The following is a 25,750-nucleotide window of genomic DNA, read 5'->3' as shown; positions in this document are numbered from 1 at the left end:
GAGAGGCTTATCCCATTCGGTTGCGGGGTCCTTGTCCGTGACTTGCAGCCTGCGCACCTTTATGATGCGTGCTGGGATCTCGTCCTTATAATCCTCGAAGTTAGGGACTTGGTCCAACTCTTCGTGTGGGCCTTTGTCGTCGTCCCGTTCGAGTGGCCATCTGGACAATGCATCAGCATTGTCACAGAATGTGCCTGGCTTGTACTCAATGGTGATGTCCCTTCCCTGTAAGGCGAGGGCCCATCGAGTAAGACGAGGATTGATGCCGGGCCGGTTAGACTCGCATCTGAGCAGATTGGTTAGGGCTCTGTGGTCCGTCCTTACGGTAAATGGTCCATGGTCGATGTAGTGTTTGAATTTTTGGACGGCCCACACTACGGCTAAGCATTCCCATTCGGTTACACCGTAGTTTTTCTCAGCGCCATGTAGGACACGACTTGCGTAGGCAATTGGCCTCGAGTCCTGGCTGAGTATGGCTCCGATGCCAGCGCCACTTGCATCACATTCGATGGTGGTCTGCTTCGTCGCATCGAATTTGGCCAATATTGGGGCTTCCGTTAGGGCCTTTTTGATTTCGTTGAACTCAGCGGTGTGGGCGTCGGTCCAGTCGTTTTTCACTGAACTTTCCTTCCGCAGTAGTTCATACATCTTGGAAGTCTTCTGGGCGTAGCCCAGAATGAACTTCCGGTAGTAGTTAGCGAGTCCAAGGAACGAGCGAAGTTGACGCTCGGTCTTGGGCGGTAGTTTTTCGGCGATGGCCGCTACCTTCTCGGGATCGGTATGGACACCGTCCTTGCTGAGGATGTGTCCAAGGAATTGAGTTTTCCATTCCAAATTCGCATTTCGACGGTTTTATTGTGAATCCGGCGTCTCTGAGGCAGAGGAGCGTGTTTCTGAACGCCTTCCTGAATTCCTCGAATGTCTTGCCGAAGAATATCACGTCGTCGATGTATGCGAAGACGCCGCCTTGTTTGCGTGCTGGCGCCATAATCTTGTCCATTGTCATTTGGAATGTGGCTGGCCCGTTGCAGACGCCAAACGGCATTCGTTTGAACCGGAACATCCCTTCTGGAGTCACGAAGGTAGTGTAGTCCATCGACGCTGGATCCATGGGGATTTGCCAGAATCCGGACTGACAATCTACCTTGCCGTAATAGGCGTTGCCTGCACATTGATCCAGAAGTTCGTCTGGATTGGGCAATGGGTAGTTGTTCTTTTTGGTCACCGAGTTCAGCTTTATGTAATTTATGCAGAACCGGGTGCCCATGGTCCCGTCGCCGTTTTTCTTCGAGGCGAGGACCACTGGGAAACTCCACGCTGCCATGGACGGTTCAATCACGCCTTGGTCCAACATTTCTTGGACATGCTTATTGATGAACTCTCGTCCCTTCCAACTCGTTCGGGTTGGGTTCATTTTAATTGGTGCAGCGTCGCCGACTTCTATGACGTGGGTCACTCCTTTAACGTCGCCGTAAGGCTTTTTGGACGTCGGGAATATGGCCCGGAGTTCCCATAAGTCCTGACGGAGTAGAGCGGTCTGCTCTTCGGTCAGGTGATCGCCGAAGTGTGCATTAGCGATGTGAGCGCGAATTTCGCGCTCCACTTCAGGATCTTCCTCTCCGGTTTGGAGGGAATTGATCTTGGCATAATCTTCATCCGAGATTTCCTCGTATGGTTCCACTTGGCCCATGTTAACTCCTTTCCGGAGTATATGGGGCTCTTTGGAGTAGTTTGACACCAATATGGTGAAACTGTTGCCATTATGCTGGACTGGTCCGTCGAGCATGGCCAGACTCCGTTTGGTGTCTTGGCTTCCGAGGTACATAAGTTTCTGTCTTGGATCGACAGGATAATCAATGCTGACTTGGACCGGGGTAATGGACTCCGGTGGGAGTTCCACTTTTACAGTTGCCCGGACCATAGCATGGTCGTTAATGGTGCGGTACCGATTTGGATTGTTCCCCGCCGCTTTTGGCCATGGTAAGGCGTCGGCGTTGGGAATTGACCAATCTACGCCGTCCTCCTTGATGTCTGGCTCATATATGTCGCTATAGTACATATGGCCAACTTTTGCACCTTTGCGGAGGATTTGGTCGCGTCGGGACTTATTTTGGACCTGAATCCACGCGTGTTCGCTGTTTCGAGTTTGGACCTCTGCTTCGATCGGTATGACCAAGCGGTGTGGTCGTCTCAGCGATTTAAAGTGGATTGGCCGTCCCGGGTCCATAGTCCGATAGGACCGGACCTTAATCCAGCAGGTTGAGTAAGCTGGTAAGGTGTACCGCTGATGAACGAAAACGACTTCTTTCTCCTCCTTTAAAACGTCGGTTGGACGTCCGGTCCGCAGTTTGCGGATTACCGGTGCTTCGGCTCGAAGTTGGAGGATTTCTGTGTCCTCTTCGTCATCACTTGACTCCTCCGATGATTGGTTATCGGAGTCCGTGTCCGGTGAGTCGCTTGAGCTTTGGACGTCCGAATCGGTAGACTCGGGTTTGTCGTCCTGCACTTGTTTTGGCTCGCCTTTATCCTCGTTAGAGGCTGGCGGCCCGCCGGTCACCGTTGGTACCGGTTCTGTTATGAGATCCTTTGGTTGGATCTCTGGCGTCCCGGTTGCGATTTCCTGTTTCTCAGGTTCGTCCAGTTCCGCCAAAGTGGTTGGACGGCTCCCGTTAGGGAGTGGCGAGGCTGGTCGGCCTTTTGCCCAACGTTGAGTCGAACGGGTTTGTATGGCCCGTATTACTGCTTCAACGCCGTCTCCACATAGAGGACAAGTCAATTGGACTTCCTCTGATGAAGGGTCCTGCTCGTTCTGGCTGGTGTCCCTTCGATGGCCTCCCTGTTCTGGGTGTGGGCCATCATTGAAGCGCACCTTTGTCGCTATATGCGGTGCAGCTTCCGGCAATGGTTCCGGTATGGTCCTAACGTTAGTCAGGCTCAGGTCGTACTTTGGCCATATGCTGACGGTTAAGCCAGGGTGTTGGGCCACTTGTCTTCGAAGTTTTATGATGTCATCGAAGAGATCCGTGCACATCTTTTGAAGGGCTTTCGGCATTTCCATGTGGTACTCCCTGTATTCCCACACTAGGGCTAGACGTTCGTCCTCCCATAATGCTCCTTCTTGAACCAAATCGTCCAATTCTTGGGCGAATGGTCCGTATTGTTCGGCAATTTGCGGCCACGTTAGTGGTTCGCCTTTTCTTCAAGCCAGCTCTCTTCTAGAGCAAGGAGTTGGTTAACGCGGTATTCCAGGAAATTTCTTACTCCTGTGAACCAAGTTTTATAGCGCTGGACCAGGTTCTCCTTAATTTCTCTGTCAGGCACCGGCCGTTGGCCCGGTGCCTCTGGTATCGGGATAGTCTTTACTATCCCGTGATTTGGCTTGAGTATGCCTGCACGGAATTGAGTCATATAACGCTCGATTGCGTTATGGACGCGCAGCTCCCATATGAGGCTTTCAATGGTATCCAGGCATTCCCAGCAGGTAGAAGGAGAACCTTTCGGGTGATCAAGCCGATTAACTCTCACTTCATCATCGGGTCCCGGTGCCTCTGGTATCGGGATAGACTTTACCGCGTCCCAAACGATTTCTTCGTTTGGCTTAAGAATGAAGGTGAACTTGGAGTGGAGATAGTCACATCCAAGTAGTACGTGCACGTCCGTTAACGTTGGTTGGACGAAGAACGTGTGGTGGCTCTTGTATCCCTGCAGTGTCACCGGTACGGTGCAGCAGTGGGAGACCACGAAGGCGGTTTGTCCGCCAACACCAAGGATTTTGGTGTTCCGTCCTAATGGCTCCGTTTTGATGCCATTGGCGGTGCAGAATTGCTGGCTGATGAGGGATGTCTCCGCTCCAGTGTCCAGCATAGCGAGCGTGTGGACTGGTCCAATTTGGACTTTGTGCGTCCATGCTCTGACAGTCTTTGGTTTGCGGTTTTCATCAAGGCCAACTGTCACTTCCCGCATCACCGGTACTATGGGGATTAGCGACACTGGCCCTGGATCGTCAGGAGCGTATTGAGGTGAAGGTGGCTGCTGTTGGACAGACTCTTCCTGTGGTGGTGTTTCCGCGACCCGTAGGGTGGAAAACATACTTTTGGTGTTAAGGAAGGTCCGTGAACTTTTTATGGTTCGCACCGTTGGTGTGGTGCCGAGCGGTTGTCCACCGATCTGGGCCACAGATCGGGAGTAGACGCCTCGAGAGGTTCGGTTGTCCAGTCTTTTAGGGATCCGACCTCGCTGTCCGTATCTTGTACGGACCATCCTTCCGTTGCGCTGTCGGAGGATGTGTCTGACGCCGATTTAGGGTACGTCATATTCGTGGTGCGACGTCTCGCTTTGCCACGTGTTCGGTTGGCCTTAGGGGTTGAGGCTCCGAGTTTTGGGGATCGGTTGGCCTTAGGGTTAGTTGAGGCTCCGAAAATCGACTTGGTCGCCTGCAGTGCGACTGTCGGCCTGGCATCAATTTTAGAGCCAGGTGGCTCAAACGCTGGTTTGCCGCTGAGCCTGGATCCACTGGTGGGCTGTTGAGCCATAGGGGTTAATTTGGGATCCATGTAGGGATTAGTTAAGTACGGATTAGTAATGGTTATGTCCGGCGGTTTCGGTTCCGGTCTTAGGTCGGGTGAGTTGCCGATACTCCCCGACCTTAGGCGTTTCCCGCGGTTGGGCTGACCCGGCTAGGGCCGCCGCCGCCGTTGCCATTTGGCTTCACCAGCTGGTCCGGTATGGGTGGTAGCGCTGCCCTTTCGTTGGCTGGCGTCTGGTATCCCTGTTTTGGACCGTTCTGCCGGTTGCCGCCACCTGACCCACTTCCTGAGCCGGTGGATTGCCTTCGGCTGCCATTCCCCCCACTACCACGTGGTGGTCTGGGTTGTTTGGGTGGCACTAAGCCGAGGCGGTTAGGATTGGCTGACCCGGTAGGGTAGCCTTTCTGATAGCGATTTCGCCAATCCAAATACCATTTCCGGTTTGGATTTTCGCCATATGGCCTGTTTGCGTAGCCACAGCCCTCGGTTGGGTGGTTTCCCCATAGGCAGTGGTTGCAGGTGATGATTCCATCTTTGGCCCATCGCTCGAACATGCGCTCGACTCTGTCGATATACATGTCCTCTTGTCTGCGGGCCTCCTCGGGGCTCAGAGTCTGGCGTTGGCCACTCTGGCCTCCTGGGCTTCGGTTTTGTCCTCCAGGGCTGTTGCCGCTTTGGTTTCCACTAAAGCTGGCGTTTTGGCCCTTGGAGAACTTGCCCTTTGGTCCTCCGCCGCTATTGCCCTGGCCGTAGCTATAGTTGCCCTGGTTCCGGGCCTGGCCATAGCCGCCACTACCGCCGTTGGGCGGTGTAGACCCACGTTGTGGGGAGGCTAAGTTCAAGGCCGCGATGGCGGCGTATGTTGCCTCTATTTGGGCTTGTGTAGCCTGCGGGGGATAAAGTGCCGGTTGTTGCGGTACGACTTGGGCTTGTGGCGTTTGTATGGCCGTTCGGATGGTTGGGTATCCGCGGCCCGCCTTCCCTTCGTACTCCGGCTTTCCCATTGTGTATTGCCGGACGTAGTCCCGGAATTCTGCCGGTGACTTCGGTATCCGGATGTCCAGAGCGCGGCGCAGTTCTGGCTCTTTGACGTTCTCCCTCAGGAAGTGGAGAGTCATTGTGTCGTCCAAGCCAGCGCGCGTCTGGAGAGTCAGCATGGCGTCGTAATACTGCTCTGGGGTTTCGGTCAGGTGCTGGTAGTACCGATGTGTGATTTCTCCCATGGCAGTGGCCTGCTGATTATCGTCGCCATATCGAGTGGCAAACTTTTGGAGCCACTCTTCTACTGGCCAGCCGTCCTCGTCCTCGCGATTGGCTTGGCCAGTGTACCATTCCTTTACAGGGTCCGATAGGGCCATGTAAATGCGGCTCATAAAGTCCGGATCTGGTTTGTTCAGATCGGACGACTGCTTACAGATCCGTCGGACCTGTGCAAGCCATCCTTTCACCATTGTTTTGTTGCCATCGAATTTTGGCAACTCGGTGCGGACTTGAGCTCTCGCGTTGGCTTTTCCCATCTCTTGGGCCATTTCTTTGATTTGCTCTCTGGTTGAGAGAGCTGGGCTGGCCGGTGGTGATGGGGCAGGTGTTGGCTGCTGTGGTATCAGCGGCACCTGTTGAGGTTGGGCCCACATTGGTTGGCCCGGTACGATCTGGATGGCTCCGTTGGACGCCATCCATCCGTATGCTCCATTCGGGAGCTGGACCAACATGGGCGCATTTTGGCCCTGGCCTGGTTGGGCAGCTGGTCCTGGTGGCATGGCCGCTGTTGGCGGTATGCCTGGTGGTTGGGGCACGTTTTGGCCCGTGGGCGTGGTTTGGCCCATCTGTGGCTGAGCTTGGCCCGTTGGGGCTGCCGCCGAGATAGGAGGGCCAAATAGGCTTAGTTGGCCTACTAGTGGTGGTTGCACCGTTGGTGTACCACTTTGGCCTCCTATCTGTCCTTGCGTGACTGATGGCCCGAACATAAGGCTCGGCTGGCTGGTCCTGGTTGGATCCATGCTGCTAATGTGAGCCTGGCTTGTGGCCGGTTGTGGACTGAAGTTAAAGTCCATGTTCGGGAATATCGACGGGTACAAGGACGGGTACGATGGCTTTGGTCCGAAATAACTGTGGCTGGGTGTTGCCTGGCTCGGGTCAAAGCCTAGCCCGCTTGACGTAGACGGATGAGTCTGCGTTGCGGGCGTCACTATTGTCGTTGGACCAATAGTGGCAGTTGTGGTGACCGGGACTGGTGGTGGCGGCAGTGTTACTGTCGCCGTTGATGTTCCGCGGTCCACCGGGCTGGGAGGCGTAGGTATGGTTGGCCCCTTTGGGGGATCTCCAACCAGTGGTCCTTCCACAGCCATGTTCACATGGTAATGCTGCTGTTGATACACTGGCTCTCGGTAGAAGCGTTGGCCTTGCCGCAGAGCCTCGTCGACTTTTTCTTGTCGGCGTTGTGTATCCGAGTCCGGAAAGGTATGGTAGGACGGTGGTTCAGCGGACAACTCGGAGTTAATGTCTACGAGGTGTTATTTCTCCGCGTCTAAGCAGGCGTTTTCCGTGCTTAGCCTTTCCAGTTCCTCGTTCATTTCGGTTATGCGTTGGGTGGCCGCCTGGTAGTCTTTGACCAGGCCGGCGTTATTGGCCTCCAAGGTGATGATCCGGTCATGTTGGCCCTGGATCACCTGTTTGGCTTGGTTGAAGGCCTGCTCCAATTGGACAAAGTTTTGATGTCCAATGGCGCTATTTTGCTCAAGTTGGACCCGAATAGTTGCTTCGGTGTTGAGCTGGCTCTGGAGGGCAACGATCTGTTGCTGGAGTTGCACGTTCTGTGCCTCCTTCTGCTGAACCGTTTGGCTCATCAGTCCTCCTTGTTGGATAGTCTTCATGAGATTCTGGTGGCTCTCATAAAGAAGATTGTAGCCGTTCCGCAGGCGGTTGATTTCGTCCTGCAGGTTGGCCATGTCTTCGGTGAGACGCTCGTTTTCTCTCTGTAGGCGGTCCGCCTCAGAGTCGGTGTCGTCAATGGTGGTCCGGGCCGCAGCCAAGTCATTTTTGGCTTTGGCCAGCTCAGTCCTCGTAGAGGTGAGCAGGGCTTCAAGGCCCGCCACAGCCGTTTCTAGGCTGTGGATTGTCCTGTTGAGCTGGTCTCGCTCAGCATTGGGACATGGTGACAACTTGAGTTGGGTTAGCTCAAGTTGGGTCTGAGCCAGTATGGCCGAGACGCGTTTGGCCTCTGCGTCCGATTGGACCGCAAAGTTTTTGTGCCTGCAGATCTCGTCCTGCATCCAACGTTCGGATAGCAGGGAAGCTTCTGCAATGTCCGCCAGCTGTTTGGTCAGGTCCCTTACTGTGGTCCGAAGTTGGTCGACTTCGTCGACTTCGTCGGGCCGGGTTGCCTGGATCAGCTTCGGCGGGCTGACGTTGGCGCGGCTTGTGTCCCAGGAGGGCTGGTTAAGGTCCATCCTGGCTGTGGCCCTGTTAAGTTGGGCCAGGTCCACAATTGGCTCTTCGTCCGGTTTGGACGGGCCAGACGCGCCGATGACGTCATTGGTTGGCGATGGCGTTGCAGGGGTTGAGCCATCAACTTCAAACATGATGGGCGACTGACTCACAGGCTGTTGGCCCTGGTCATGTGCCTTTGGACCAGCCTTTTTGGCTTGGCCCTTTGCCTTGCGTCCACCTTTGGCCGCCGTTGGCGCCTCAGGTTGGATCTGGTCCAAGCCCGATAGGGCTGGACGTGCTGTCAGATCCTGGACATCAAGGTTGGACCGGGCCAAGTTGTTTGGCTCTGGTCCATCAGTGCGTGTCCTGTCCTCACCTGTGGCTGCCGTTGGCGCCGCAGGTTGGACTTGGCCCGGACCAGGTATGGCCGGTTGGTGCGCCAAGTCCCGAGGGACACTGTTGGCCTGGGCCGTCCTATCGGCGCCAGGTTGGCTGTCCAGAGGCTGGTCGGCCTCGGACAGTTCGTCGGATGCCTCCTGGAATGTGTCGTCCCGGGTGGCGTCCAGACTTTCATCACTGGTTTCCAGGTCAGCCGGCAGGATTTGTTTGTCCCGCCTGGCTTTGGCCTCGACCGAACTCGTTGAGCCGGCCGAGTTTGGCTCGTCTGGTTCAGAACCGCTCTGTTTGGCCCTGCGGAAACCGTATGTTCCCGGTGGGTCGCGTGTGGCGTAGTTCTTCCCCAGTTGCTTTTTGTATTCGTTGGGTTGGCGCCTGTCCATTGGACTGAGCAATCTCCGTTGGAGTTGCTCATGGCTGGTGTATGGCATCACCTTGGCCAAAGCGCTTTCGATTTGGCCCATGGTATTGGGACTTAGAAAAATTTCTTTGGTCTTGGTCCGGACCGGAACGGTTGGTTTGGCTGTCGCTGGTTGGTGCTGGTCAGGTGTACTAGAGCTTAGGATCAGCGTTAGCTCCCTATGGCCCTATGTTACGCTACTGACCAGTGTGACGTCAGTTACAAAGTGGTCTTGCAAAAAGCTCTACGTCACGAGTAGCGTGCCGTGAGCAAAAAACGCAAAAAAGTATGATTCACTACGGCTGTTATAACACGGGGAAGTTTCCCACGTGTTCTGATTGGCCGAAATTTTATGGAAAATCACCACGCTGACGTCACGCGACTTTTCGCAAAATTTTCCGGCTGGACAAAATGGCGGTTGTTTTTCGCCGATAATTCGTCAAAAATTAGGAAAAAATTTCTCGAGAGTAACACTACACGATTCTAGTGCAGAATTTCACGAGGAATCCGAAAATGCTAGTTTTACGCAAATCGGATGAAAGGATCAAAAGTTATGGATTTTAAAGTATAGTTCTACGCGGGAACCCCGAAATTTTCGAAAGTTCTACGAAAACCTAAGCGTCACAGTCTGGTCTTACCGAGGTTTTCTCGTCCAAACTGCTGCTCCGTCGTTCCACTTCACCCTCTTCTACCGTGAGGGCCGCAGCGCACCCGATAGGGCGTAATGGAGTAACAGGACCGTACCGAGCGCAGTTTTTGCTCCGGGAGCCAAAGCTGCGGGAGACCTACTTTTAGGCGCTGACCCGTATCAACGCAACCCGGTAGGGCGCTTAGTTGGACAACTGGGACGTACCGAACGCAGTTTTTGCGCCGGGAGCCAAAGCTGCGGGGGACCTACTTTTAGGCGCCGACCCGTATGTAATCCGTCGCGCAGCAGGTTTCCAATGAAACCTGTATGATGCAGGAGATATGGTCGCGGGATTGCTGGCCTACTTATAGGCGATCAGCGTAGTTCGACCGATGCCTTCACTGGGGATCAGAGGTCTCGTCGGAAGGAAAACCGAACGAGTCTGCTACCATGTCAGAGATGACACAGAGGCAGATGGAAAATGGGGCAAATATCGCCTTTATTGGTACAATAAAGCAACAACAACAACACAAAAACCAACAGAAAACCCAATGCGGGAAAAGCTGGAAAAAGTGCCTGCAGTGCGCTGGTGAGGAATCGTGATTAATGATTCCGCGTGCTGCGGGTATGCAACAGCTGATGCGGCAAAGCATGGAATCGCCCGTAGGCGCAGGGCTCCACCCCCAAGAGTGCAGAGAAATGCGCTGATTGGTCAGCGTGGACAAAGTATACGCTGAGTAAGCAGCGTAATAGCGCGGCACGAATGGAGTAGCCATGTGCGGGCGGGCGACAGAGCAAAGCCACAAGAGGTGTCTACCGCCTCGAGTGAGCGGTCTCTGACATGCATTTCCAGTTTTGATAAAGCTCTTCAAGTTCCAACTTTCCGTGGACTGTGATTCTCAGGATCTCTGAATTTTGCTGCATCCTTTTTGTTAGGATCGGAATGGATTATTATCAGTGTACCGTGAGTCGAGTTTGCACTTTCCAGGCAGTACGAGTCAGCAAACCGCAAGGCATTTTGTCGTCAGCTCGCATCTATCCCAGTAGTTTATAATTATCCTCATAAATTATGGCGCAGAATCCCTCGACGCCGTTGTCCGCAGACCGTGAACGATCCTCACTGCTGCTACCCAGCAGCATGAAACGGGCCCTGAGCAGCGGAGAGCTCAGCGATGTGCAGTTTTCCGTCGGACGGGAGTTTGGGCCAGCCAAATGTTTTCATGCGCATAAGTAAGAAGTGATGGCAGCCATCTGTTGCTTTGATGCTGGAGCCTGGCATTCGTTTTGCCTTTTCTGTAGGCTCGTTCTGTGCCTGCGGAGCTCCGTGTTTTATGCCATGTTCTACGGAGGTCTGCCTGAACGTTGTGATCAGCCAATCGACATTCCTGATATCCTCCCCGATGCCTTTGGGAATATGCTCAGGTAACTGAGGTTGGGTAATCTGATACTGTTCCCAGTAGCTAGTCATGTACGTAATTATGGCTTTTGTATGGCAATTTCAGCTTTCTTTATACTGACACGACGGAGAATTTGCATCTCGATAATCTCATCCAGACGTCCATGTGCGCTGACAAGTACGATCTGCCATTGCTGGTGGAGATGTGCAGCGACTTTGCCAGCGCTGGGCTTACCGTCGACAACTGCCTAACCATCCTGGAAAATGTGCGTCAGCAAATGCAACATTTCAGTATATTTTTCCTATTCCGGACACTTTTGCAGATCCGTATATGGATTCCCTGTATGGAATCTACGAGTAGAGGCACGGTGTTCTATGCGTTGTTCCACATGATAAAACTTTTCGAAAATTGATTACATTTTGATTACAGCTTGTACACCAAAAAATAAGAAATTATCAAGTTTTCTAATGCGGAGCAACGCTAAACATACCAATCTATTGTGTCTGGTTCGCGAATTCGTATCGTGAAAGTGTCCGGATTGCGAAAGAGCTTGTATTCGCAATTTCGCAGTAATTATGATGAACATGGTTGCAGGCAATATGTCTCCGTGCCGACATGATTGTAGGTTGTTGCCTGGAATTTATCGACGGGTGCGCTGACGATATTCTCCAGTCGGAACATTTTGCGGCTCTTGAGCAGAAGACCATGGTGATGATTCTGCAGCGGGACACGTTGTCGGCGGACGAACATAACGTCTACCTGGCTGTCGAGAGGTACATACAGGTCCGAGCAACAGCTGAGCACCTAACAATACAAGTAGCGCGTACTGAGTGCGATGCTGATGATTGCAAGGATAGCTATTGCAACATCATCGCAGTGACAAATTTTTTACTTTCATGGTATGCTTGTTTTGTTTTCGTAATTCAACTACGTCGACGTGGTGTGGTTTTCAGACACTAATTTTTGCATACTGGATCCCAAGTCACGGGATTTTATACTATTCTCCACAACGAAGAAACTACAGTACATATAAACTCGATTTTATAAGAACGATAGAGTCAAAAAAATCGGTTCTTTATAAAATACTTTATATTCCATACAGTGATTATTATAGCTATTACGGCACAAGAGCACACAACCCCTAGTTGATCTCAAGTCTGGTCGAACAAAAAAGCAAGTTTATGCTAATGATGGTATTGGTTGTTTGTGTAGAACATGTACGTACATGTACCTATTTCTGTAGCACTAGGGTCTGGTTCATACTGTGCTAATTAATTATGCATCGAAATAAAGAGTACGTACCTATTTAATGGTATATACCACGTTGTTCTATGGATCTGTCAAGGATAATTTGTGTTCCAGATGGGCACAAGAAGCCTGCAAGGCCCACAACATGGAGCCGACCGCCGCCAATCGGCACCAGGTGCTGGGCGAAGCGCTGTTTCTCGTCCGGTTCCCACTGCTCAGCAATACGGAACTGGCTGATGGACCTATCCAGGTAACCGGGACGTTTAATTAAAGTGGGCAAGTTTTATTTCGGAGATATTAAATGAGATTTACCCGCATTTGGAGTGATTGCTCTTACCGGCCTTTCGCAGCACGAACCGGCGTTTTTATTTTTTATATTTTTTCTCTGTTCGGGGCACACACGGTAGTTTTAACCAACGCAACCAGACCCGTTCCCATAGGTTTCCACGACAAGCTGTGCTCACAATTTTTGAATTTTTGTTGTTCACGTTGTAAAAAATATGAAACCAAATTCAGATGACCTGCACATCAGAAAAGCTAATTTGGCAAGTGCAACGGCAGAACTGCAACCGCTGGTTACGGAATAGAATAAATTCCTGTTACGATGGATGGCGCCGGGCTGTGAATAAATTTGTGCGGGGTTTCTTGTAGTTAACTATGCTCATCCTTTGCAGAGTGGTTTGCTGCTGCAGTTCGAAGTGCACGACCTGTTTCAGTACAAATACGCCACGGTCAAACCGTCGCTACCTTTCTCCGGGCAGCCTCGCAAAGGCTCCGCCTTCCGTGTGGGCAAAGTGGAGCTCCGGTACAAAGAACTGGTATTTGTCAAAAAGATCACGACCAGCAGTATCTGGAAACCAGCGGAGATCGTTGGTGTTCGACAGACTGTGTTCCTGCACCAGTGGCCTCTAAGTTGTGGTCGCATCTTCAGAGGCACGGCCGGAAGCGGGAATATTGTACGGGCGTCCGACATCTTGCAGCCGGGGCTAATGTTGTTCGCCGAAATCAACGACCTCTTGGAATATGTTGCGTACATCAAGAGAGACGGCGATCGGTATGCTGTCCTACACAATGGTTCGACGTATACAGTCACCTTTGACAGTTTGGTGCTGGACGACAATGATGTGTCGCACGATGTGCGTTTGATCTTCTAGTAGTGTTTTTCCGATGGTTGCAGTGAAGTTGTTGGTGATTTGAAACTAGGAATCGAACCCAGAGCATACAATCTTATCATTAAAGCCAGACGTAGTATCAAAGTAGTAGAATGATCGCTACTTAATTTTTGCTCACGATTCCGAATAATTAAGAGTACCAGTAGTTCGAAGTCACGACGATCGCAAAGAGTTCCGCGATGCTGCATTACTGCTGTGTTATTAACGAAAGTCTTTCCATGACTTTGTATTTTAAGGCCTTGCATAGTGATAAAGACATGCTAGCGGATCACTTCCGGCCACGAACACAACGTAGACCGGAAATTATACACCACCCGCCATGGGGCAGTGATCTTTTTCATATAATTATTTTCTACGAGCTGACGCATGTCGCAAACCCACTTTAACGAGTTTGATGTTTTTAATTTTCGCTTATCATTAATTTTTGAGTTTTATCAAATCTTGGAACTGTGCTGAACGGATGGACAGTGATGGGATTTCTCGTACAATTTTCTGTTGCATGATTGCATTCACTAGTAAATTGTGTTTTTCAAGAAGCCATCCTCGTGGCCTGCACAGCTTGCAGCTGCTGCCAACCAGCCATTCTTTCGTCACTTTGGTATTACTTTTAACTCCGCGACCCATAGTCTGAGCAGACATATGGCAGATATGAGTGCGAATTCCTCAGCGTCCATCGGTCTGGAACCATCCGCACTGCGGCTGGCCAGCAGCATGAGACGTTCCCTGAGCAGTGGAGAGTTTAGCGACGTGCAGTTTTCCGTCGGACGGCAGTTTGGGCCAGCCAAATGTTTTCATGTGCACAAGTAAGCACATGCAGCATGCTACTCAACAGTCGACACTGGAAATGGAGCCCTGCGTTTATTTTCGTTCTGGGTAATTTGAACTTTTGAAGGTATGTTCTCTGCCTGCGGAGCTCTGTATTTGGCGCCATGATCTACGGGAATCTTCCTGAACGTTGTGATCAGCCAATCAATATTCCGGATATCATCCCCGATGCTTTTGGGAATATGCTCAAGTAAGGCCTTTGTGGTACAGATGGCACTGTTAATCTCTTTTTTATTGAACGCTGTGGTTTAGTTTTCTCTACACTGACGTTGTGGAGAATCTGAACGTGGAGAACGTCGTGCAAACGTTGACGTGCGCTGACAAGTACGATCTGCCGTTGCTAGTGGAGATGTGCCGCGATTTCATCAGCACCCACCTGAACGTCGACAATTGCCTTACCATCCTGGAGAATGTTTGTACAGCGTCCACATTTATATCTTCCTTATTTTTGCATTTTCTTTTTTTTTTGTTAGAACGTGTGAGGCTGTTGTAGGCGATTCGTTTCCACGCCGACGTGATCATTGAACGTTGCCTGCAATTTATCGACCAATGCGTTAAGGAGGTTTTCCGCTCCGAAAAGTTTGTCGTCGTCGATCAAAAAGCGGTCGTAAGGATTTTCCAGCGTGACACACTGTCTGCCACCGAAAATGACATCTACCTGGCCGCTGAGAGGTACTGTACAATTATTGCTTGGTGGAACCTATTTAACGACAATAATTCTTTTCGGCATAAAAAAGCAATGGGCTTGTCACTACTGAGCACGCCCCTGATTTAACCTTGCATATTTTTTTGGATAGCAGAATGGCTGGTTTGTTGCAGCGTAAAATGTATGCTTCCCAAGTTGCAGTATATATATCATCTTTAACTAATTTACAAAGACATGATGGAAAAGTAACATTTTGTGTGAAAATTCAAAAATAAGATTATTTGAAAGAATTTTCTGAAAATTTTTTAACTAAAGATCGCATTAATTAGCTGCCCAACAGACCGGTTGCAACTGCTTCATGCACCGGAAGCGCCTGAATTTTCTTTTCTTTAGTTTCCATCTTGGAAGGGTGCACATCGCATGCCATGAAATCGTGTTCATTATATTGCGAATTCGACTACCAACGTTTTTAACGTTGTTTATGACATGATGTGGCCGGATGATATGTTTACACTGGCGTGAAAGCCGTTTGTGCGCGGAGCATCAAGTTAGGGAGTTGGGGGTGAAATGTGAATGAAATTCTGAAAAGTTTAAACGCATATACAGAGTACCTACTCGAGTAGGTTGCCAGACTGATTGTAAACCTCTTTTTTTTGGCCGTGGTCATGTGAACGCCCATATCTGTATGCATGAAAATAGTTCTTCCATCAGAACTGAATTTTAAAGTATTTAAAATTTATTTTCAATAGCAGCAAAAAATAGTTCTGTCTGGTTCGGCGGAAGTGCCAGACAGTGAAATTTTTGAACGTATGCTGGTGTAATACATGAATTTGGTTCCATGTACCGGGTCAGTTCCCTTTAAAATTCGTTCATCCATTTTTCACTGTACGTGTGTACTGCATAGCTTTGTGTCCCAACAGGCGTCGGGTTATCACTGAAATTGCTGTCCGCTGGCTGTTGGTTTGGTAATCCGACGTAAATATTGTACTCATCAAGAGGATAATTGTTCCATTTCAGGTGGTCACTGGAAGCGTGCAAGGCCAACAACTTCGACCCATCAGCCGCTAACCGGCGCCAGATGTTGGGGGAAGCGTTGTTTCTCGTTCGCTTTCCGCTGCTGACCAATGCCCAACTGGCTGATGGGCCGATAAAAGTAAGCAAACCGTGCACTTTCAGTTCTTGCTGAACCCGAAAGGCATTAAGTTACACTGAATGGGGGCTTTTTAAAAACTGCTTCTCATCCTTGTCCGTTGCTTGTAGAGTGGCTTGCTGCTGCAGTCGGAAGTGCAGGACCTCTTTCAGCACCGGTTTGCCACAGCGAAACCCTCGCTGTCCTTTCCCGCCCTGCCTCGCACACACCCCGGCTTCCGTGTTGGCGAGCTCGTGTTCCAGAATAAAGAACTAGTTTTTATTCATCGCAGCCCGCAGTCCACCGCATGGTGCCCAGCGGTAATTATCGGAGTTCAGCAGGGAGAGTTTGTGTACGAGTGGCGCAGTTGTTTCCCTCAAGGCACCGGCACGGCAGCCGGTGCAAAGATTGTGCGGGCATCCGACGTCTTGAAGCCTGGCCTCGTGTTGTTTGCGAAAATTGAGAGTCTCGCTTACGCCTTGTACTGCCGGGCCGATGGCGACCAGCATGTCGTAAAGCGCTGTGGTCAAGAGTATACGGTTGGGATTGACCATTTAGAGTTGGACGACAGCCGCCTACATCTGCGCGTTTGAAACACTACTTTGATTATTATTACTATCATCTTTCTGGAGCAGACGTCCCTTTTCATGGGACTTCGACAGTGACATTACAGTTGTTAAAATGGCCATGTGGCATTGCTTTGCTCGTGTATGTAAGTGCACGTACGTACAAGTGCAGCGATGTCTATCCTCGTGAACGTGCATATTGTCCGATGTCCATTGTGCCGTGGCAACAACTGGTAATCGGAGCACCAGCGCTGGTGCGTTTACTACGTAATACGTTATGTCTATTTAGTTGGTTTTTGCTCGGCCAGCGAGCGGATAATTATAAAGGTATTATACCGCTGCTGCAAACGTGACAGTCTGGTGGTAGCAGTTTGCAACAATTCGCGATGATATGGTCAGGGCTTCGATCGGCTTCGTACCTCACTCACGTACAGAAGCCTCGGTTTTATACGGTTGCTTTATATTTCTCTATACAGATACAATATTTATGATACCTGCATTATATTGATCGCGGCATTTGGGGCTGGCCTCTTTGGCCATCTGTCGCAAAATAAAGTCCGAAGCCGTAAATAGCAGTATTGGTAGTTTGATTTGACCTTCCAGTATCCACCTGATGCCGTAGTATTCTGCCGGCCGTTTCCGTTCTTACCGCATGAAAATAAAGTAGAAAATACATGCAAAGTTTTCTTGGCAAAAATGCTAGAACTGCAATTTACTGTACCCGTTATCAAGGTGAATTTTGTGATTATAAGAAGCAAAATTGCGGATCAACCGGTGAGTTTAATTTTACTTTGTTGGATTTTTCTAGACGCTTTTTCTCTCAACTTAAATAAACATTTTATTCTCGATGGAATTTAAATAAAGAAGCAGCAGTTGCATCAGTCTTGCTGCCTACTTGCAACGGTAAATGACTTTCGGTCAGGCCTGGACAGTGTACAGATAGAAAGCTAGGGAAATGCAACGACAGTTTCCATAGTCAACTCCGCCCGTCTGCACGGCCACAGCATTCAAAAACACAGTCACAGTGATGACAATACATACATTCGTTTTAAAATTTCGTGCCCATTTAGCTGCGTTACAATTACTTCACTATACCTCTAAGAATCTGTTATGAAAACTGATGGAGGCCAGTGACGAATGTCCATCAATCTCTGCGCTATATGATGGCAGCAGTTAAGACGACAATTAAAACGATCAGATTCTTCGTTGAGAAATGCCGCAATAGCCCTCTTTTTTTGGAAATCTCGAGATATTAATTCTACTTGGTTAAAAGATTTATTTGTTTTGAAATAAAACCATGGAAACTTTATGGTTACGCACTTCTGGTCAGCCTCGGCAGTTCCGGTCAGTCTATATGATTAGCTGCGGGCGGAGGCAAATATCCTATGCCAACAGCGCGCTCGCCTCCCACGGGAAGCGCTCTGCTGGCCCTGCTCATAAAGGCTAACGGTTGCAGCAGCAATGGGGATTTTTATTTTTACACAGTTCTTGTTTAATAACATAAACTATTTAAAATGCCAAAAACTTACTTTTTAATACCCTACTTGTAACAGAGTGTTTGAAGAAACTGTTCTAAAACAATCATCAATAATTTTTTCATCTAAATTTTGTATTCAGCTGTTAGTCGTGCAATTAATCTCGCATCCGCACGATAAATTATCGTGAAAAAAGAACAACTCTAGATCTACGTATATGCGATCCGCTGCATCATCACTCTGCACGCCATGTCCCAGAACTCCTTTGAGCGCACAGCCCGGGAACGCGAAGCGCTATCCTGGATAAAAAAAATCGCTGGACTGCCAGCGAAATCGCGGAAAGCCCAGTGGAAGTGGCAAGCACGATTCCGTAGCGCCCTCAGCTCCCGAGCACCCTGGGCTCGCAGTGCTCGTTGACAGTTTGAAACAGTCGCTGACTAGCGGAGAATTTAGCGATGTGCAGTTCACAGTCGGACGCCAGCTTGGAGAAACCAGGACTTTTCACGTACATAAGTAAGTTTTGATTTGTTTTGTGCTGGATGCTAGAGTTTCCCCGTGCTACCCTGCCTCACGAAGAAGATTTTATATGCCCTTTCGCTATATGATTCTTATATCTAAAATCCATTAACGAAATACAATTAATTAGTATTTCGTTAATGTATTAATTACTGTACTAATTAATTAGTTAGTTACCGGCATTAAGATATGGTTTCCTGGAGAAAAAGGACTAATGTAAATTATTAATAAATGAAAACAATAAAGAGCACGAATGCCAGTAAATTATAAGCCGCCCAGAAATCCATGGGAATGCATATCACCCATGTCTGCTTAAGGGGGACGGGAATAATTTATAGCAGGACTCAGGAACCCCATTTTAGAAATCAGCTATTTTCTAAAATGAATTTATACTTGTTAAACAAATATTGCTCTATTTAAAACAAGTGAGATATCGGAGAACGGATGAGACGCTTAATTCTTACTCAGTTTTGTTTTTGCGAAGTGTGGTATATGTTGCGACCTTGTCGGTCGCGTGTATTCTCATAATTATAACCTTGTATGTCCTGACTTGCTTAGATACGAATATACGCTGTTGTCACGTACAACTGCATTAGCAGTTAGTACGTTCGTGGACAAGTTACAGTAAACATCAATAAACATTAATGTAGTATTATACAGTACGTACCCAATACTTCACATTGGCGTGAAGCTTTTTGAGCTCATTCGGGCCGTATGCCGCCCAAACCTCCTACGTCTACTAATCCAGTAAATCCTCAGTCCATTTCCGCTGCTACTACTACGACATCTACCAGCATTTCCGATCCATCCCTTACAGCTCCGTCGGGCGGGTCCGTTCCCCAAGTACTATTCCACCCAGTTCCACCCGTACTTCCGGATCCTTGACCAACCAGCGCGTGACATCCTCATCCAGCCCACTAATGGCCCAGCACATTCTACGGCTGGAAAAGTGGAATCCGGATGAACTCACTTGGACAGAATGGTACCAGAAGTTCGAAAACTACATTGAGATGACCGGCGTCCCTGATGACAAGAAGGTCAACCTTCTGCTGGACTCCCTAGGTCCGAAACCATTCAAGCGCCTGGTGGCCGTATGCCTTCCGGGTAAACCTAAAGATTTCCCATTGGATCAGCTGCTCGAGAAGTTACGTATCCGTTACACTTCCTTCACCTTCCGGAAAGTTCAAATTGCAAAATTCTTCAAGGTGACCCAGACTTCCAGTGAAACCTTAGAAGACTTTTCGGAAAAGCTCCAAGACGCGACAGCCTACTGCCAGTTCCCGTCCACAGTGCTGGACGATAACCTCTGCGCGGCCTTCATCAACGGTCTCCAGAACGAGAGTACCCGCTCTCACCTGATGACCCATGACCTTCAATCGTTCGAAGAAACGTTAGAACGCGCAAAGAAGTACGAAGCGGGCCGGAACGAAGCGAAGCAGTCCGGATCCCGTGGCGATGCCGACAATGATGTCCACAAGGTACAAGGCAAAAGGGCGTTCCGTCGCACCCCGAAATCCGGTTACAAATGCCGCAGTTGTGGTTCCGACAGCCACCAACGCGACGAGTGCAAATTCCGAAACGCCACATGCAATCAATGTGGGCGTAAAGGTCACATTGAGAAAGCCTGTGAATCCCATGGAACGAAGTATGTCTCCGTGGAGAAGTCGAACAGTTACTATGACCTTTCTATTCTATAACCTTCATTCCTAGTTTTAGTTTCTTTGAACTTGGGGAGGAGTTGTGGTATATGTTGCGACCTTGTCGGTCGCGTGTATTCTCATAATTATAACCTTGTATGTCCTGACTTGCTTAGATACGAATATACGCTGTTGTCACGTACAACTGCATTAGCAGTTAGTACGTTCGTGGACAAGTTACAGTAAACATCAATAAACATTAATGTAGTATTATACAGTACGTACCCAATACTTCACACGAAGCTTGTCATAAAAACTACTGACGCAGCAAGCAAATAATTTACGAGGCTAATAATGAGTTGTGTTTGTGTTTGTACTCATAATTTACGTACCAACTGTGTTTGTAATCATAATTTACGTATTTCGTAAGATAATAATTCGTAACTGCGGCTACCATGTACAAGCTAGTTTGTTCGGCAGGTATATTTTATGCCTACGCAGTCCGGTATTTCGTGCCATGTTCCATGGAGCCCTTGCTGAGAATTCGGATAAGAATATCGACATTCCGGACGATTCGCCCGATGCGTTTTCCAATGTGCTGAAGTGAGACACCTGTTCCCACGGTTGCCACCCATAGGGTGCCATTGGCCGTTGCATAGCACATGATTATTAAATATCTATATATTTATTTCTACTGTAGTTTTCTGTACATGGATTCGCTGGAGAATCTGACCGTGGACAACGTCTGTCAGACGCTGATGTGCGCGGACAAATACGATCTGCCACTGCTCGTCCGAAAATGCTCCGACTTCGTCAGCGCCCAGCTTGGCAGGGATAACTGTTTGAACATCCTACAGACTGTTAGTAAAAAAAAAATTGAAAAAATTACACAGCCGCACTCAAGCCGGTATCAGGGATTCACATTGATGCGGGCTATCGGTTTAGGCAGTTGAGTGTCATTCTGAAATCAATATTAGACTCTGTCTGGAATTTATCGATCACACCGGTGACAGTGTCATCTTCACGGAACCATTTCCCTTCCTTGCACTGACGATACTCGTGATGATTCTGCAGCGTGATACACTGTCCGCCCCGGTGTTCAGTATCTATATGACTGTCGAAAGGTACGCATGCAAGACCACTATATACCTACGTTCTTGACGTATGGCGAATACACCAGCTATTTTCGTGTTATCCTTGTGTCTACTGTTGTTCTGCGCTGTAGATGGGCGCAGGAGGCATGCAAAATGTCCAAGCTCGATTTTACTGGCGCCAACCAGCGTCTGCTGCTGGGCGACGCATTGTTCCTGGTCCGGTTTCCCTTGTTGAGTAGCACCCAACTGGCAGACGGGCCTGCACAGGTTATACTCATAAGTCTCATAATTATGATACTGCATGGTTTGGGGATTCGATCTAATTGTGACCGATTAACTCCGTTTCGTCTTTTATCGTAATCGCTTGACATGACTTTGATTTAAATTTTTTCAAAGGGAAAACATCCTTTTTTTTTGTAATAATACTATAAGTTATACAGTAAAACACCAATACAGTACAACAGTTATACAATACACAACACCGATACAGTTATACAGTAAAACCCCAATACTTCTATCACTAATTACAATTTGAGATAGTTTCACGAGTAAGGAAAACAGTTTCTTGTTAGTTGTTAGGCTATGAGCAGCGTTTGAAATCTGAAACGCACGAAAGCGTGAATGAAATGCGCAGCACAAAAGTAGAAACTCCTGTGTTGTACTTGTATCCTTTTTACTCTTATATTTTTATACGATCAGAGTGGCTTACTGCTGCCGTCGGAGGTGCAGGATCTATACCAGTACAGATTCGCTCAGAAGAAACCTTCGCTTTCCTTCCCCACAAAACCTCGGCAGTCGGCTGCCTACCGCGTCGGAAAGACCGTGTTCCAGCACGGGGAGCAGGTGTGCGTCAAGGAACGAACGCGTGGACAAATTTGGAATCCCATGGTGATTGTGGGAGTACAGTGTTTTAGCTACGGGTTCCAGTTCCAGTAGGCGCCTCCCCGCGCCACCGATAGCCCTGACCAATATAGCACGGCTATGGGCATGGACATTGTACGCACCGCTGACGTCCTGAAGTTCGGCCAGGCGGTGATGGCGTCTATCGCCAATACCGAGCGGAAGTGCATTTACCGCAGCAAACTGCGTGCGCAGCATGAGGTTGCAATCCGCGATGTACAGCATTTTGTCTACTTCAGGGATCTAACCATCGCCACAGCGGAACTGAAATTAAAAACCAACCAAAACGTGTGATCCCCCAATGGAAAATCGTCTCTGGCCTTTGCATGTACATGAAAAATACTATGTCGCTAACGTTTATTACAATTTGTTATTTGGAGCTTGCGCTTGTATTTGGAGCTTGCGCTGGTAGATGTGCCACAGTACGATATGTTCTGATTTTCTGGCAATGTGGGTAGCTTTTTACCGATTTGTTGTAATTTCGAATTTCACGTCTATCGGGTGGTGGGACTATAAGTCTATAACCGTGGCAGTGCATAATTTATTCGGTATACAAGTATCCCAAATAAAATTACTCTGGTGATTGGAGCAGGATGTTACATCAGACAGGATTTCAAGCAGCGTTTCGCAGTCTTTTCGGCAGCCTAGTGGGAAGATGTTGAACAATTTATGACAAAAAAACTGGGCAGTTGAAGAGCCAGGTGTTAGAGCGGCATCCGCTCTCTATAGGATTGTTTGATAAAACATTTCGATAGAATTTGTATGCTTTGCCCATAGCCTAGTGGTGCCTCTCTCGGCCTTAGAGTATGGTTCGATTCCCTCAATCGGCAGATTTTTTCCGAAGTTCTATACGATCCTACCACATCCCTTGCACAGGGCAAACATGCATAACAACAGCATCATCCTGTCATGGGCCTGCTGGGTTTGCTCCGCTGAGAAAGGTTTGGCGCCGGCAGAAGCCCGGCATGCCCCCTCGGGGAGGTGGCAGTGTTGGTATCTTTCAGTAGAAAAATGACGAAATTAGTACTAGTAAGTAGTAACATAGAAAAGGATATCTGTATTAATTTTTGCACCGTGCTAGTCCGTCTAACCTATAATTATAATTTTCTGGTTTTCAGTATTACAGGCGATTTCAAGCGATTCTTCATTTCGATGTAATCATTCCGTGAAAGCCTTAATTTGAAACACCTGGTTATACGTACGATGGAGTTGTTCTGAATTTGCATCTTGCTTGGTTGCATCCACCTGTTAGTGATACGTTATTCGTGCTAGGGTTGAAATTCACGAGGCTTAAACCCGTTTGTGAAACGAAGTGAAATGAAAGTGAAATGAAGTGAAATGAAATGAAATGTGAAATGCAGAAATTACCCAACGCAGTTTTTATTCATTTCGTAAAACACTGTCATTTTGAATAGCCCAAAATGTCTTTCAGACTAAGATTATAAGCACCGCTCAGTTCTGACTCGACAGCTTCATCACTTTCTTGCATCTGGTCGTAGCTGTACACCAGATCCAAAAAACTAATCTCAACATCCACACTGCCGGTTTTCTTGAGTACCATCTGAATCTAATGAAATTGATGAATCGACAATCTCCACAACTTCTTCGTCGTCCTCAACTTCCGCTTCAGACTGCTGCGTATTTTGTTCCCGTTTCTTTTCAGACTCACGTTCTCGAATAACATGCAGTTTGACAGCAACCAAATCCCGCGCTTTTTCATTAAGCAAACGGTTACGAGGCTTCGTGGCAATACTTCGCATCATACTCCAAATGCGTTCGATATCAGCAGCGTGGGGACACAGTTCGTGTAAAGCAAGGCCAATCTCAGAAAGTGCTGGATACACCGACGCAGCTAATAGCCAAAAGGATCGGTGATCAGCTTCCGATACAACTTCGTCAAACGGAGATTCTGCAAAATGTAACACTTTTTAGACGAGGGAAACAAAAGCCGCATTTGCAAGATCTCGTTAGCTTAAAACTCGGTGCCGTTAGGCAACATGCAAATTGTTATGAACGCTACGTATACCAGCTACAATCAGACAATACTGCTAAGAGTATTTCTATTTTAAAATTTTTAATTAAGTAGCCTTCTGAGTTAGCTACAAAGTCCCCGTTTATGCGATGCTTTAATTTCGTACCTTTATTCATAAATGCCACCACAGAATTTCCAGTGATTGAGTGCTTGGACTTCGGAAACATTTCCTTATGAAGATCTGTCGTCCACTGTTTGCTGATTATGTACGTATTATGACAGACAGTAGGGGGTTTTTTACCTTTAATACCAATTTCAAATCTAGAATGGAGCGAAAACACTTTGCGAACGAGTACCAACGGGTTTCGGTAGGCTTTTCAAGGGAAGTGTGTTGTCGATTAGGGTACATCTGCTTCGCAAATTTGCGCAACTTTCCCAGGAGAAACGTTTTCCGGTTAAAGTCCGTAACAATGGCCAGCGCAGATTTGCACGTGGGAGACAGAAACGGCAGCTGCAATACATCTTTGGTCCACAAGTTGAACTGGTGCGCATAACAAGGCAGACTAAGCATCGATGGAAACTCGTTCTTAAGAAATTTTCTGGCCTTAATGTGGGCTCCAGTAGAATCGCAAACCAGATACGCAGCTTCAGCACCAAACTCCTTGTACAACAAATCTTTTGCCGCTTTCACATACTCAACTACGTCTTCAGCAGTATAGGTTTTGTCACTGACGTTCTCCGCTGACAACAGTGTCACTGTAATCTTCCCTTCCGTGCGATACAGGAAAGTAAAACCTGGAAAATCAAGATACGTTGAGTTAATAACTGATCAATAACAGGCAGTCAAGTAAATAGTTACTTATTATAATAGGTCTTATAGTTTCTTATGTATTAGATTTTACTTACTACGGCGCCTTCAGTTTTACTTACTAAGTACGTTTTCTTTCCGGACATTCTTGAACGAATCCATAGACAACGTCACTGCTGGTTTAATGATCTCTAGCTTTTTCTTGACGGCAGTACTAAGCCTGGCAGCTTCTCGAGGCAAAACAGTATCGGACAAGCGTTGACGATGCGGTATATTTCGAGTAGGGATTCCTGGTCGCAGAAATGACATCATTCGTATAAAAGTACGAGAATTGAAAAAACTGAAGGCAAGAATATTTTCAGCCAGCATTTCCAGGAGAATTCGCTCGAACGGTTCTTTCTGGTCAGCCGTCAAGTCACGATCCAGAAAGCTCCTTAGAGGTTCTACGGCTGATTTCGGCTTCTTTGCAGAATCGACAATTGCGGATTCGTTCTTACGCTTAGACTGAATTTCCACAAGTGTTTTGTGTGCTGTTCCGCGTGACTCAGCAGTTCGGCGTTTGCACATGGACAAATGTTTCAGCATCACCGTACGACAACCACGAATGGGGTTTTTCTGCTCTTTGTCACAGTGCTTGCAGAAGACCTCGTACTCATTAGTCTTTTTGTATTTGATGGTGCCCTTTGTAAACTCATCAAATTCTTTCAGTCGGTGTTTTGGATCTGGTGCTCCTGCTGTAGGATTTATCAACAGACATTAAGCATGCAGGATTTTATCATTAAAAAGTCTTAGTTTACCTGTTGCATAAATGTCCTCCTCTTCTTCTTCTGCCATATTGATGACCTTACTACACCTTGATAGCTTCTTTCACTTGCAAAAGACAAAGAAAATCGAAACCATTCACGGTTCAAATGTTGGAACTAGGAGAACACTTTTGGATTGCAAAACACGAATGAGTAAATTTTACACAGATTACGCCGATGTAA

At 48.3% G+C, this 25,750-nt stretch overlaps 4 protein-coding genes across 4 annotated transcripts; all 4 read left to right on the top strand.

Moving 5' to 3' along the window:
• Nucleotides 1–10,277: 10,277 nt before the first annotated feature.
• LOC129598980 (BTB/POZ domain-containing protein 6-B-like) lies at nt 10,278–13,178 on the top strand. Its single transcript, XM_055497076.1, has 6 exons — nt 10,278–10,609; nt 10,679–10,801; nt 10,882–11,041; nt 11,371–11,549; nt 12,139–12,274; nt 12,699–13,178. Exons 1-6 carry the CDS (start codon nt 10,449–10,451, stop codon nt 13,176–13,178), a joined length of 1,239 nt encoding a protein of 412 aa, XP_055353051.1. The 5' UTR covers nt 10,278–10,448.
• A 422-nt stretch (nt 13,179–13,600) lies between these two features.
• LOC129598951 (BTB/POZ domain-containing protein 6-B-like) lies at nt 13,601–16,738 on the top strand. The gene is made up of 6 exons (XM_055497042.1): nt 13,601–13,999; nt 14,089–14,211; nt 14,274–14,433; nt 14,515–14,693; nt 15,685–15,820; nt 15,928–16,738. Exons 1-6 carry the CDS (start codon nt 13,836–13,838, stop codon nt 16,387–16,389), a joined length of 1,224 nt encoding a protein of 407 aa, XP_055353017.1. The 5' UTR covers nt 13,601–13,835; the 3' UTR covers nt 16,390–16,738.
• A 1,335-nt stretch (nt 16,739–18,073) lies between these two features.
• LOC129598962 (BTB/POZ domain-containing protein 2-like) lies at nt 18,074–22,511 on the top strand. The gene is made up of 6 exons (XM_055497056.1): nt 18,074–18,350; nt 20,471–20,593; nt 20,691–20,850; nt 20,936–21,114; nt 21,216–21,351; nt 21,784–22,511. Exons 2-6 carry the CDS (start codon nt 20,508–20,510, stop codon nt 22,018–22,020), a joined length of 798 nt encoding a protein of 265 aa, XP_055353031.1. The 5' UTR covers nt 18,074–18,350; nt 20,471–20,507; the 3' UTR covers nt 22,021–22,511.
• On the top strand, nt 19,274–20,050 carry LOC129598979 (uncharacterized). The gene has a single exon (XM_055497074.1). It carries the CDS (start codon nt 19,274–19,276, stop codon nt 20,048–20,050), a length of 777 nt encoding a protein of 258 aa, XP_055353049.1.
• Nucleotides 22,512–25,750: the final 3,239 nt, after the last annotated feature.

The sequence above is a fragment of the Paramacrobiotus metropolitanus genome, unplaced genomic scaffold, assembly GCF_019649055.1.
Source record: "Paramacrobiotus metropolitanus isolate TYO unplaced genomic scaffold, Prichtersi_v1.0 Parri_scaffold0000133, whole genome shotgun sequence".
NCBI lineage: Eukaryota > Metazoa > Tardigrada > Eutardigrada > Parachela > Macrobiotidae > Paramacrobiotus > Paramacrobiotus metropolitanus.
Note: the sequence above shows the minus strand (reverse complement) of the source record. Positions and strands in the feature narration are given on the sequence as shown.

Coding starts and splice junctions, on each gene's coding strand:
- LOC129598979 (XM_055497074.1), top strand. CDS start 19,274: ATGGCCCAGCACATTCTACGGCTGGAAAAGTGGAATCCGGATGAACTC.
- LOC129598962 (XM_055497056.1), top strand. CDS start 20,508: ATGTTCCATGGAGCCCTTGCTGAGAATTCGGATAAGAATATCGACATT. Junction 20,851..20,935: donor GTTTGAACATCCTACAGACT/GTTAGTAAAAAA, acceptor CTATCGGTTTAG/GCAGTTGAGTGTCATTCTGA. Junction 21,352..21,783: donor TGGCAGACGGGCCTGCACAG/GTTATACTCATA, acceptor TTATACGATCAG/AGTGGCTTACTGCTGCCGTC.
- LOC129598980 (XM_055497076.1), top strand. CDS start 10,449: ATGGCGCAGAATCCCTCGACGCCGTTGTCCGCAGACCGTGAACGATCC. Junction 10,610..10,678: donor AAATGTTTTCATGCGCATAA/GTAAGAAGTGAT, acceptor CCTTTTCTGTAG/GCTCGTTCTGTGCCTGCGGA. Junction 10,802..10,881: donor GCCTTTGGGAATATGCTCAG/GTAACTGAGGTT, acceptor TGGCAATTTCAG/CTTTCTTTATACTGACACGA.
- LOC129598951 (XM_055497042.1), top strand. CDS start 13,836: ATGGCAGATATGAGTGCGAATTCCTCAGCGTCCATCGGTCTGGAACCA. Junction 14,434..14,514: donor GCCTTACCATCCTGGAGAAT/GTTTGTACAGCG, acceptor AGGCTGTTGTAG/GCGATTCGTTTCCACGCCGA. Junction 14,694..15,684: donor ATCTACCTGGCCGCTGAGAG/GTACTGTACAAT, acceptor GTTCCATTTCAG/GTGGTCACTGGAAGCGTGCA.